Source organism: Chlorocebus sabaeus, chromosome 9 (assembly GCF_047675955.1).
Source record: "Chlorocebus sabaeus isolate Y175 chromosome 9, mChlSab1.0.hap1, whole genome shotgun sequence".
NCBI classification, from domain to species: domain Eukaryota; kingdom Metazoa; phylum Chordata; class Mammalia; order Primates; family Cercopithecidae; genus Chlorocebus; species Chlorocebus sabaeus.
The window spans coordinates 119,489,957-119,502,426 of NC_132912.1; the positions used below are offsets into that span (position 1 = coordinate 119,489,957).

At 43.5% G+C, this 12,470-nt stretch overlaps 1 protein-coding gene and 1 long non-coding RNA gene across 5 annotated transcripts in view; both read right to left on the reverse strand.

Moving 5' to 3' along the window:
* The window catches only part of LOC103216572 (uncharacterized), a 31,584-nt gene extending 23,924 nt beyond the window's left edge, over window positions 1-7,660 (reverse strand). Inside the window, exon 1 of the long non-coding RNA XR_012094052.1 lies at window positions 81-7,660. This is a non-coding gene — a long non-coding RNA (uncharacterized lncRNA). The remainder of the gene's footprint in view (window positions 1-80) is intronic.
* Window positions 1-12,470, reverse strand: part of HSPA12A (heat shock protein family A (Hsp70) member 12A) — a 182,034-nt gene that overhangs the window by 159,683 nt on the left and 9,881 nt on the right. For 3 of the 4 annotated variants that reach the window (XM_038009591.2, XM_073019391.1, XM_007964210.3), the window contains exon 2: window positions 7,669-7,756. In XM_038009591.2, coding sequence (XP_037865519.1) covers window positions 7,669-7,756 — 88 coding nt within the window. Of the gene's footprint in view, window positions 1-7,668; window positions 7,757-7,929; window positions 7,990-12,470 lie in introns of all 4 variants that reach the window. The other variant, XM_038009590.2, reaches the window with a different exon arrangement.

A 12,470-nucleotide genomic window follows, 5' to 3' on the forward strand; every position in this document is an offset into this window, starting at 1 on the left:
TTATACCTATGCCTGAAAGTCCCTTTTGAAATAAGACAGGCATTTATAAAATAAAAGGAAGAGCTGGAATAAGAACTTACGGATGCATACTGTAAAAATTTCATTTCCAAATGTGGTATGTTTCATTAGCGGTTTTTCTCTGCAGACTTCAAACAAGCAGGAAATCTTCACCAAATGACTTGGCAGTTCCAAGTGAAAAACAGAACTCTCAAAGAGTGTTACTGCATGCGAATTACAGAATGACTGTTCACCTGGCCTGTGGTAGACAGGCAGTAAGGACATGGCTGCGAGGCATGGCCCTGGCAAAGCTGGCATTCAGGACCCACAACCCTTCCTACCTCTCCATCTCCTTCAGCCCAGACTCCTTTTTTAAAGGGCACCCAGCTTCCTACACTGTCCTGGGTGGGCCATAACAGATGAAGTCATGTTAAGATTTAAAGCTGTAACTCGATGCATGCTTCACGGTTAGGGGCCTTGCAGAACCCCAAAGGCACGATCACCTATGTAATTTGCTGGGCCCAGCATGAAACAAAAATACAGGACCCCTCGTTCAAGGTATTAAGGATTTCAAGATGGTGACAGTGGAGCATTAAACCACGTGCAGGGCCTTGTGTGACTGCACAGGTCACAAGTCCGAGCCGGTCCTGCATCAAGGACACACAAAGGCACACTTTAGAACATTACTTTTATATACACAACCACAAATTCTGGTTTTTACGGAAGAACAATAAATAGTTGCAAATATTTAAAAACAACAGAAAATGTCAAGGACATTCTATTCTGGCAGAAACACTAGTTGCCTCAGCTCTGGGATTTGTATCACTTTGGCGGGAAAGTGTGAGAAACAATGTCTTAATTTTTACCATGTTTCCATCCAAGCCTCCACATGCTGTCAGAGTGTTGCATTTTTAAGAGAGAAGTTTAGAAGGGGTGATCAGATTGCATATGCCAGATATCGATTGGCTGTGTCCCCACAGCCCAAATCTGTGTCCCCAAATCTCACCTTCAATTGTAATAACCCCCACGTGTCAAGGGCGGGGCCAGGTAGAGATAATTGAAACACGGGGGTGGTTCCGCCATACTGTTCCCATGGTAGTGAGTAAGTCTCATGAGATATGATGGTTTTATAAATGGGAGTTCCCCCGCACAAGCTCTCTTTCCTGCCGCCATGTAAAAAGTCCCTTTGCTCTTCCTTCATCTTCCACCATGATTGTGAGGCCTCCCCAGCCATGTGGAAGTGTGAGTCCATTAAACCTCTTTCCTTTATAAATTACCCAGTCTCCTGTATGTCTTTATTAGCAGCACGAGAACAGCCCAACGGATACCACAGCAAAGCAGGAAGGGGTAAGACAGCCCATGGGCATAAGAGGTTCTCAAAGGATGGGCAGGATTTGGCAAGGCCAAGAGGAAGGGTTCCGGAAAGGGGAGCCAAGGCGCAGAGAGAGGAGCAAGGAGCAGAACCGGTGAGGGGGCAGGAAAAGGGTCACTCACCAGGCCAGGTGGGGCAGGCTCACCTACGATCACTGAGTTACTTCAGAAAAATACATAAGAACCCTTTTAAAGTTCTAGAATCTGATTTTAAAACAGATTTTATGTTTATATAGGGTAAAATAAATGCGACTCACTCAATGTCAAATGGGCACTTGTATATAAACGACACATGAACTTTTTCCCTCTACAAGCAACAGCATCAGAATAGAATCCAAAGGGTACGCAGGAGGACTGACAGCTTGAATTCTCTTAGTGAACCGTCATCCAGCTCTCCAAATCTCGTGGCTGCCTCTGAGCTCTAGCAGAGCCTTTTGGGTTTGTGCTAAGGCCATTCTCAGTGTAGGGTGATTAGTCAGTCTTACCCTAAACATACTGCCCAGCACATTCCGGGAGGGTGTTATGGGCACTGGTGGGCACTCCTGGCAAAGAACAAAACTCATGTTCACCACCATTAACAAGCTCAGCCTGCAGGGACTGAATGATGAGGAATCACACAAGAATAAAATAGGACTTGTCATCTTCCTACCTGAGACAACACACATGGAAAAACTCAAGAACACTATTCTAGCTATTCTAGCCAGGCATCTTCCTCCTCTAATGGGCTTTCTTTTTTTTTTTTTTTTTTTTTTTGAGACGGAGTCTCGCTCTGTCACCCAGGCTGGAGTGCAGTGGCCAGATCTCGGCTCACTGTAAGCTCCGCCTTCCGGGTTTATGCCATTCTCCTGCCTCAGCCTCCCGAGTAGCTGGGACTACAGGCGCCCGTCACCTCGCCCGGCTAGTTTTTTGTATTTTTTAGTAGAGATAGGGTTTCACCGGGTTAGCCAGGATGGTCTCAATCTCCTGACCTCGTGATCCGCCCATCTCGGCCTCCCAAAGTGCTGGGATTACAGGCTTGAGCCACCGCGCCCGGCCCCTAATGGGCTTTCTGACTTAAATGTACCATGACACACACCATGGCAGAACTTTAAGAGCTTAGAGGTTTGTCTTTAGAAACATATAGGCCAAGATACATGCTATCATCTACTTTATAGGAATATAGATTAACAGAGAATTTAAAGTCAGAGAAACCAAGTCACACACGTATATTCCTCCAGACTGCAACTGATTCTTTCTCCGCCTGCCTCTCTTGCCATCTTTATATAGAAAATGTTAATTTATGCACATATATACATATTATGTTAATTTGTGTGCATAGATATATGTGTATGTATATGTTACATATGTATATATGGGCTGGTTGCGGTGGCTCACATCTGTAATCCCACCACTTTGGGAGCGAAGGTGGGTGGATTACTCGAGCCTAGGAGTTTGAGAACCAGGCAACATGGTGAAACCCCATCTCTACAAAAAATACAAAAATTAGCCAGGCATGGTGGTGCATGCCTGCAGTCCTAGCTACTTGGGAGGCTGAGCTGGGAGGACCCCTTGAGCCCGGGAGGTCAAGGCTGTAGTAAACCGTGATCACACCACTGCACTCCAGCATGGGGGACAGAGCAAGACCCTATCTCAAAAATAAAATGCATATATGTACATATATAAAATATATATTAAAAACCTATGTAAATACGTATATAAGTATATGCATATACATAAAGAGCAAGAGGGTCAGGGAGAGGATATGTGCATATATACATATATATTCATATATACTACAGTACAATTCAATTCCATCTTATTAAACCCAGTCAGCACTTAAAGAGTCTCTGCCATGTGCTGGCCCAAGGATAAGCACTAGAACACAAAGTTACGAGTGTCACCAACCTCAAGGAGCTCACCATCTAGAGAAGACACACTGAAAACTGAAATGCCCCTCCTATCACCACGGTGGCTATTTATAATGGAAGGTAGTTGGTTTGGTGGTTCTGTATTCATGGCGGCCAATAATGTGGGTTGAGTCATGCTGGCTGGGTTCAGGACCCAGCTTCACCACTTTGAAACTGTATGACATCCAACGTGCCACTTGAGCTGCAGGGTCCTTGTTGGTAAAATAAATACAGTCATGCACTGCACGATGACATTTTGGTCAACGACAGACCACATATGTGACTGTGGTCCTGTAAGATTATAATATTGTATCTTTACTGTACCTTTTCTATGTTTAGATATACAAGTACTTGCCACTGTGTTACAACTGCCTACAGCTTCAGTATAGTAACATGCTGTACAGGTCTGTAGCTTAGAAGCAGCAGGCTATCCGCCATATAATAGCTTAGGTGTGTGGTAGGCTATACCATCTAGGTTTGTGGAAGTACACTCTATGATGTTCACACAATGATGAAATTGCTTAATAATGAATTTCTCAGAACGTATCCCTGTCATTAAGCAATGCACGACTGTATCTATAACAACGGCCTCTTCATAGGGTGGCAGGACTTAAATGATCTAACAAGTGAAAGCAGTTACACTTACTGGAACCAAAAGGCACTCAATGAAAGGAAACCATCCTTGTTAGCAGCATTGTTGTTACTGACAGGAACATCAAGTTCGACAGTGGGGGGCACACAAGAGAAAAAGGTCACTCTAACTTGGGAGGTGTCAGGAGAAGTTTGTGGAGGTGGTGACATGGAGTTGAATCTTTCCTAATAGCATGTGTTTGGCAGGGGAACAAAAGGAAGAAAAGGCATTCATTCCAAGGATAAGAAAGGTTTATTCAAAGGCCCTGTGGCATGAAACACCCTACCATGTCCGGAGGACGGTCAGCAAGTCAGCACAACCAGAGTGAGGGTTCAAGGTCAAAGAGAAGCCAGAGCTAGATCTCGAAAGGCCACCAAAAAGCCCTTAACAATGGAGTAACAAAATCAAATTGTCCTTTGAGAAGGGTTAGGCTATATTCAACTGAACATAATTTCACCTTTCCAGGGTCACCATCGCGATAATCAGCTATCATGAATACTACTGGAGTACATCAATGCCACAAAATAGAAAACCTGTAATTCACATGTCCTTTCCTCTGTTCACAAGTCTTCAAAAGGTTTTTTGTTTTATTGACTAATTGGCTTATTTTTCCAAAATGATTTAGTTGCTGAGGAAGGTTTTCTTTACCACTAATCTCCTCCAGAATGATTTTAAAATACTCATCTTACTAACCGCAAGGAAAATCTTAAGTAGTCATTTTTTAGCACTCAAAAAGGCCGCATGACAATGGTTTACCCTCAAAGTGCTCAAACATCCATCGCAGCTGTGCGGATCAGGCCTCCGAGTCAGAGGTGAGTGTGCGAGGCATGGACAAGATAGGCGTTAGAACCGGAAATAGAAGAGAAATGAGAGCTCAGAATAAAAGCAGTGTGAGTAAACAACAGTGTACAGGAGTAGCAAGAAAAAGAGGTCACCAAAGAGGAAAAAGAACGCGTGATACGGTCTGAAAGGGACAGACAAAACAGGATAGGACAAAATGCAAAGGGTTTTTTGTTTTTGTTTTTGTTTTTGAGACAGAGTCTCGCTCGGTTGCCAGGCTGGAGTGCAGTGACACAATCTTGGTTCACTACAACCGCCGGCTCCCCAGTTCAAGCGATTCTCCTGCCTCAGCCTCCCGACTAGCTGGGACTACAGGCATGTGCCACCACACCCAGCTAATCTTTGTATTTTTAGTATAGACGAGGTTTCATCATGTTGGCCAGGATGGTCTCGATCTCTTGACCTTGTGATCCGCCCACCTCAGCCTCCCAAAGTGCTGAGATTACAGGCGTGAGCCACCGTGCCTGGCTGCAAAGGGTCTCTTCAGGGAAGTCAGTGGCAGAAGAGGTCTGAAAAAGTTTGGGTCAGTCAACTAAACAGTTCTGAATACCTCTAGATCAATTTGCTCATTCATCATTCAGGAGGTCAGCCTATTGGTCAATTCTATTAATTCTTTTTCAAATATGTCCTGTGCACCTTCCATGCAAGGTGTTGAAGATTCAGAGTTGAATGAGTGTCCAGTCTCTATCCTCACTCAGTAGCTCACCTGCTATCAGGCCGAAAAAATAGCTTGGCATGCATGGACTCCAACCTTCGAGAACTCAAGACAGCAGGGAGAGAATTCACTGCCACTGGCCACCTGATATATGCCAGGTATTGTCCTAGGTGTGCTCATTTATGCCGTCTTACTTAATCTAACCTTCCTTTGATAAAATCAACAGGCATCAACAATCTGTTTTGCTGGCCCCCATTTTCACTGTTCCATATTAGAGAAAACAGAGGCAGCGGGTGGGAAAGAGGTCACGGAAAGGAAGCTGAAAAACCAAAGTTTCAGATGCCCTTTGTTTTAGACACCCCTCATTTCCAGAACTAAAATGAGGTTTTAGACACCCCTCATTTCCAGACCTAAGGATTGGGTCTGAGGCTTTCATAAAACAAACATTGCTTTTCCCTGTTCACTTTTTCCCTTTAGTTTAACACAACATTGGCCGCAAATGCCCATGGATTCATTCTGTCATTCCTTGGCTAACAGGCCCATAACACGTTCCATCTGTTCACGTGCGTTTGTGTGTGCTCAAGTGCTGGTGCGTCCAATTCAGACACAACTAGGGAGTACCGTCATCCCTGCAGGAACTGCCAGTTCGTCAGATCCAAATCCTGGACACAGATGTCCTGTCATTGCCATAGGACTGCTTCTTTGTGTGGTAGCTGCTGCAGTCTGGGGGAGCTGAGAATTAATGGTATTTTGCTTAAGTCGTTAAAAACAAAACAAAACAACAAGATAGTCATGTCAACCCATAACGTGGAAGTACAATTTAGCAAGCATTTTATGGTCAACGGAGAAGCTCAAAGAACATGATAGAAAGAGTTAAGGCAAGCATGAAAAAGAGCAAAATCTCAACCAATCACTCTTTGTTTCTCAGACAATAATTTTTCTCCTGAAAAACCAATTCAGATCAATAAATTTATTTATTGAGGACCTACTATGTGACAGGTACTGTCGATCCCACTGAATACTACAGAATTTGTTTTCACTACAGTCTTTTATTCTTTCCAATATTTAAAGCATTGATCGGGATGCTTTCATGGTTTTCTCCTTAAGCAATTTTATTATTATGTCTTCAGAAGTGTTAACACTTTCAGGACTATATAATTTTCTGCATTTTTGTTTTGTTTTGTTTTGTTCTTACTGTTGTTTTTCACCTAAAGCATTCCCTTTCTTTTCCTACTCTCTGATTTTTACGGAGGAAAAAAAGTCTAGCATCTGGGGTCTGAGACCACTTGAAACGTCTGGGCTGGGGATTGCTAATGGCCTCCCAGAGATAACCCAAATTGCTGATTTAGCGAAGCCCATTCTTGACCTTGACACAAGACAAGACAGGCAAAGGGGAAGGACTTGGGAGGCCGCAGTAAAAGAAAAAGGATCATAGAAGCGCTCAGATCTCGCCAGGCCCCTCCCCCATTCAGCAAACACCTGGCTGAGTTGGAAAACATGACCAGCCCAACCTTCCTATTGGCTGCAATTGAAGCTGTCAGTTCTCGGCTTGTCACCGGTTGCACTGGGAGGCCCCAGGCAGCCACAAGAGCCCTAATTAGGCAGAAATGACACTTCTACAACTGACCTGCCAGGACCTTTGGCAAACCATTTAACATCATTAGTTAACATGTTTTAAAAGTGTGAATGTAAATGAACAGCCAGTGGCTTTCAATGGAGTTTGTCGGTGGCATCTCCCCCTCCCTTTCTCAGTCTTTCTCTTTTTACATGAATAGTCCACTTGTTTTCTCCAGAATTGGAGGGAGGCACCGAAGAAGAAGGAGGAAGAGGACCAGTCCTCTGAGAGGAGAGACATGTTAAGGCAAAAACAAGCCCAGAAGAGCGAGAGGCCATCTCTTCCTGCCTTTGTATGGGCCCTCACAGAGCCAATCTCCCAGGGCCACCAGAGCAGGGCAGGAAGACAGCAGGAGGCCGGCAGACTAGACGGATGCTAGGTCCATGATCTGTGCGTGTGAGTGTGGCCAGCGACGATTCTAGGCTTTGGATAGGTGGGAAACAAATTTGTCTTCTGACTCAAGGGTGCCTCTGAAACTCTCTCAAACCTCTTCCCACTTCCCGGGGTTCTGAACAAGCAGGTTTTGCAGCAGTGGTTTGGCAAACATCTTACATGTGCAGAAGTTTCAACATCCCAGTTTTAAACGTACCTAGTCCCTCTCGAGAGGAATGAGGTCTGGGGTAGTTATTTCAGAGGCCAGTTTGATACTTACACACATTAGTTCATTTCCTACCTGAAGCGGCTATTTCCCACCTTGAATCACACTTCATTTTGTTCTTTGCTTTACACCCACAGAATCCGTACACGCCAACACTCTCCATCTGTAGGAGGGGGGAAAGAGTTGCACTGTGAAAATGTCGCTTTGTTTCCATGTCGCTCTTAAGTCGCGTACTCGTGCTGGTTGACAGTTTGAAGAGGCAGTACCCGGCAGGAGGGAAGCAAAGATTTAGGTGGGTACAGAGGAGCTGGGTCCCTGGCAGGCCTGTGCACTTACCACCTACTTGTTGTGTGGCCTTGGGCAAGGTGCTTAGCCCTGAGTCTCAGATGTTTTCATCTGCAAGACAGAGATAATGCCTTACTACATCAAGAAAGAAAAAAATAGATGGAAAATCACAAAAACCGGGAAGCGCTGTGTGCATGTAAGGAGTCGTGGAGAGACAAGAGCTGCCAAAACTGAGGAACCAGGCCCGGTTCTCTCTCCATTTACCTTGGAGAGATGACACTGAGACTCTGTCCTCTGGTTCCCCAAGGCAAACTTGACGGAGCCAATATACCACCAGCCCATCCCAGGGTACTCCCCATCCTCTCCTTTCACTCCTGCTTATTCTTAAAAGGGCTGTAGATATTACAAACACAAGCCCCTGGGTGTAAAACAGATTCCCAGAACCCACAGTTATATTAGCTGTTCATTCCCTCTGCTGGGTCCTAAACAGAACAAGGGGAAAAGCATGTCTTGTTCATCTGTGGATTTCTAGAAGCCCTGCGAACACTGGTGGGTATACAGTAGATGCAGGATACATGTTTACTACTTGGAATGCAAGAATTCAGCATCCACACACGTGCCGAAAGCAGTCAGGAGTGTGTATTTTACAAAGGTAGCACAGATCCTAAATCTGGAGAGTTTTACTCATCCCTGAATTAAAGATGAGTAAAATCAAGCAGGCGGTGTGTGGTGGAGGATGCCTGTGAGTAGTCACGAGAGAGGAGCGAAAGAAAACAATCTTAGTTTGGGGCAGAAAGAGAGTGAAAATGCTGGAAAATGTCCTTAATAACAGTAAATGGGGAAAGAGAAAACGACTCATCATGATGAGGCATTTAGTGCTTTTAAGCTAAATACCTCAGCATATTAAGCAAATAGAGAAAAGCCAGCTAGAAGATGTCAGCAAATTGAACCGAACAGTGCTCAGAAAGCCCATAGGAGGTGTCTGTTTTTGACCCCTTTTCCCATCACATGCCTGGGCCCAGGCTGGTTGTTTAGTGTTGCCTCTCCTCTCCAGCTGCGGAGCTTATTGAAAAGCTCTTGCTCCCTGCCTGGTTTTGGCACATTTTCTGCAGGTGCCTCCTACTGCGGCCACAATGGGCTGCTAGGGAGGTTTAGACCTGTCAACAGCTACAGGGGAGGGGGTGGCAGTGGTGGAGGGAGCGCAGTCATTGTCTTAAAGGGCCAGTGACATTGTGTGCCGCCACGGAGCCTGCAGCACTGGCACCTGCTAATGAGATGAACCCTTTCTCCCACTCTCTTTCTCTCTTTAATGATTTAACTAGATCGCTTTGGTTCCTTTCTGGAAGGGGAATTGCTCCATTGATCATATAAAGTAATTGCCTGTAAAACATTGCTCTGCAACAACTACTACTTCCCTGGCTGAAAATGTCACAGCAATTGAAAAGCTCTTAGCCCCGTTCGAGAATGAGGTTGAGGAAGAGAACAGTCTTTGCATACATCCCCAAGTATGTGTGTGTTCCTAGAGTTACAAATTTTTGGTGTGACTGGTGGATTTTTAAGACAGAGAATTTCTTCCCTGCTGTACGGTATGATTTTTGTGTGAGATTGTGGTAAACTAACCGAACACACACAGACACACACACACACACTCCTTCAACCCTAAAATTACATCTATATATTCAGAGAAAGAAATTCTTTTCTTCATCACCCATGCCATTCTTCTCTGAGAGACCATGAATTTGAAGGGACACCCATTAGGTCCAGTGTGATTTGGGGAAGGGTCTTCGTTTCTCCTTACAGAAGTAGACACTATCTTTATCTAGGAGGTGGCAGGGGCCTTGGTTTGGGAAGGAGGAATTGATGCCTTAATTGTTTAGGATTTGCTGATTTTTCAGACCTGTCACTTGGCGGCGGCAGTGACACACTGTGGGAATGGGGACCACACACTAAAGGAGTTTTCATAAATAGCTTTATTAAATAGTCATTGCCACACCAATGTGAAGGAGTAATTCACCTGGGGATAAACCTCTTTGTCACAGGCATGAACCTGCCAACAAAATAAAAACTGTTAGTGATGGTTTCATTTTCCTCCGACAGGTGAAAGCGTAAGTTTATACCTAAATCGGACAGAAACCTTTTTCTCTTCAGTTGGTGGGAAGGGCCACTTACGACACGCCATGTTGCCCGCTGCCAATCTGGGAGCAAAGCTCAGGTGAACCACCTGTCATCAGGATAAGCCATGGATATGGTTCTTCTAGCTGACGAAGTAAAGGCAGTAGACATGCCTATTACTGCACTTTTATAAAAAGGCAAAAACATCTGCCCACTTACTGACAAAGAGCACAGAGAACTGAGCTACAAAACAAGACCATTTATGGCAATAAATCTGAAAAAGCTGTAGAACTTTGTGCAGCTAAACCCTCTGAAAGGTCATGGTACAACTTCCATAGTTGAACATATGTGCAGTATTTTTTTTTCTTAGAATTTAGGGACTGGGGATTTTAGATTTTAAAATATTTTAATACTATCAGAAAATACATGATATCCAGCTAGGGCAATAACACATACTATACCAAAATACACTGTATATAATAAAAGGTATTTTCCTACCGATAAGATTTTTATCTACCTATTTAGTAAAAAGAATGCAAAAAAATTCTTTAAATCTAAGCTCATTAAATAAACCGATTCCCGAATATGAAGAATCATGTTGACAGTCTTTTAACCAGGAATTTAAATGCGTTTCTATTTGCTCATACTGATAGGATTTTTAAAAAAAAATTTTTGTCTGTAAAGTGACACATATAATTAGATGTTTAATTTAATAATATAGAACTAAATAAAATATGAAACTAATAACCCCAAAAGTTCTGCCTGGGCTCTGAGTCCCTTAAGGAAAAACAAAGATTTATATACTGTGATGGGAAACAGAGAGTAAGTGGCAAATTACGCCACATGACAATTTCTAGTAGCTTTGCCTATTTGATCGGTGGTCAAGGCAGAGGAAAGGGGGTTGAATGAAGCCCCTGCATCCAAGAAGAGAACAGCCTGGACTATTGAGGCTGGAAACAGAAACCCCATTCGTACAGAGAAGCACAGCAAGCCAGGGTGTGATGGGAAGGCCCGGGAGGTGGCGTTCTGCGTGGGAGGGAGGTGGGGGTGGCGGGCCTGCTGCTGGTCCTCAGGCTGAGTGTCCTCTGCATGAACTCCCAGAGTGAGAGTGTGCGTGGACAAAAAGTTTTAACACCATTTCACCATATTTCTGGAGGGGGGAGAAAACAGAACATTTGAAGTGGAGAAAAGCAAGCCAAACAAACACATCATCAGTGGAATGAATGTCAAATCTGACAGCAGCCACAGGACAGGTTTCACTTCTGCATGCCCCTTTTTGGTTTATTTGTACATGATGCAAGAAGTCTGCCTAGAATTCCAAAGTTCAGAGGCAACAAAATTATGCTTTACATCTTATTCTTCACATGGATCACCACTGCACATTTTAAACCATCCGACTTCACAAGGTACAATTTAACCTTTAGGTTTGTCTTAACTTCATATAAAAGAGTGTTTGTAAAGATGCTGGGGCTTGCATTCAAAAACTAAAAGACTGCATTTTTTTAAATGTTGCCTTATTCCTCTGTCAAGGCACAGCCAGTTAAATGCACAGAGAGATGAGAATTATAACCCGGGCTAAAATGTGATTGTTCTGAGCAGTAACTGCTAAATTCATAATTCAGTTTTCTTAACCTATTTCTGTAGTGAGAGCCACACGCACTTCAACCTGAGCACCTTAGGTGCTTAGTAAATTCCTGTGTTTACATTGGTCAATATGTATTTCATCCACCAAAAGTTAACACACAGAAATGTAAAGGTCCTTTATACTTTAATAAAAAGTTAACAGGCCAGTGGGTAACAGGACCTGTTGAAATGTTTGTATTCAATACATAAGGTGAACATACTTTCACAGTTGGAAAATGACATCAATCTGAACTTTGTTTTATAGTTCCTGAATGAATATAGAACTACTGGCTAAGGAAAGAAACAGATTTTAGTATTTTATGCCTTTGTGGAATGCACAAGATCATTCTAAAGGAACATTTCAACCGCAGTGTTTAGGATCAAGTCAGACATTACTGAAGCTACATGAGCACAGCCTTCACTCCCCTCCCCCACGAAGAGCCTGGCTCTACTTTGCTGTTTCCTACAATGTTCTTAGAATTACGTGCTGCAAAGTTTCCTCAAAAGTCACAAAGCACTAAGTAGCCAAAGGAGTCTTCCCATACCCTTGTTTTTCTCAGTTTGACAGGGATCACAGCTCCATTCCTCCAATAATATCCATCCAAAGTCACAGCTTATTTAAAAATACCCCATTGAAAGAGATGCACTTTAGTAATCAACACAAGTATGACTGATTCCAAAGGCCTACTGTAAAAAAACAAAAACAAAACAAAAAAAAACCGCTAAAATCTCACTGACACATTTTATCAAAAATAGATGAGACAGGACGGCATGACGTGTATAATCTTAAAGTCTCAATTTGGAAGCAAGGTGGGTCTATCATAAACATAGTAATCATATGGACTGATCCCGATGTG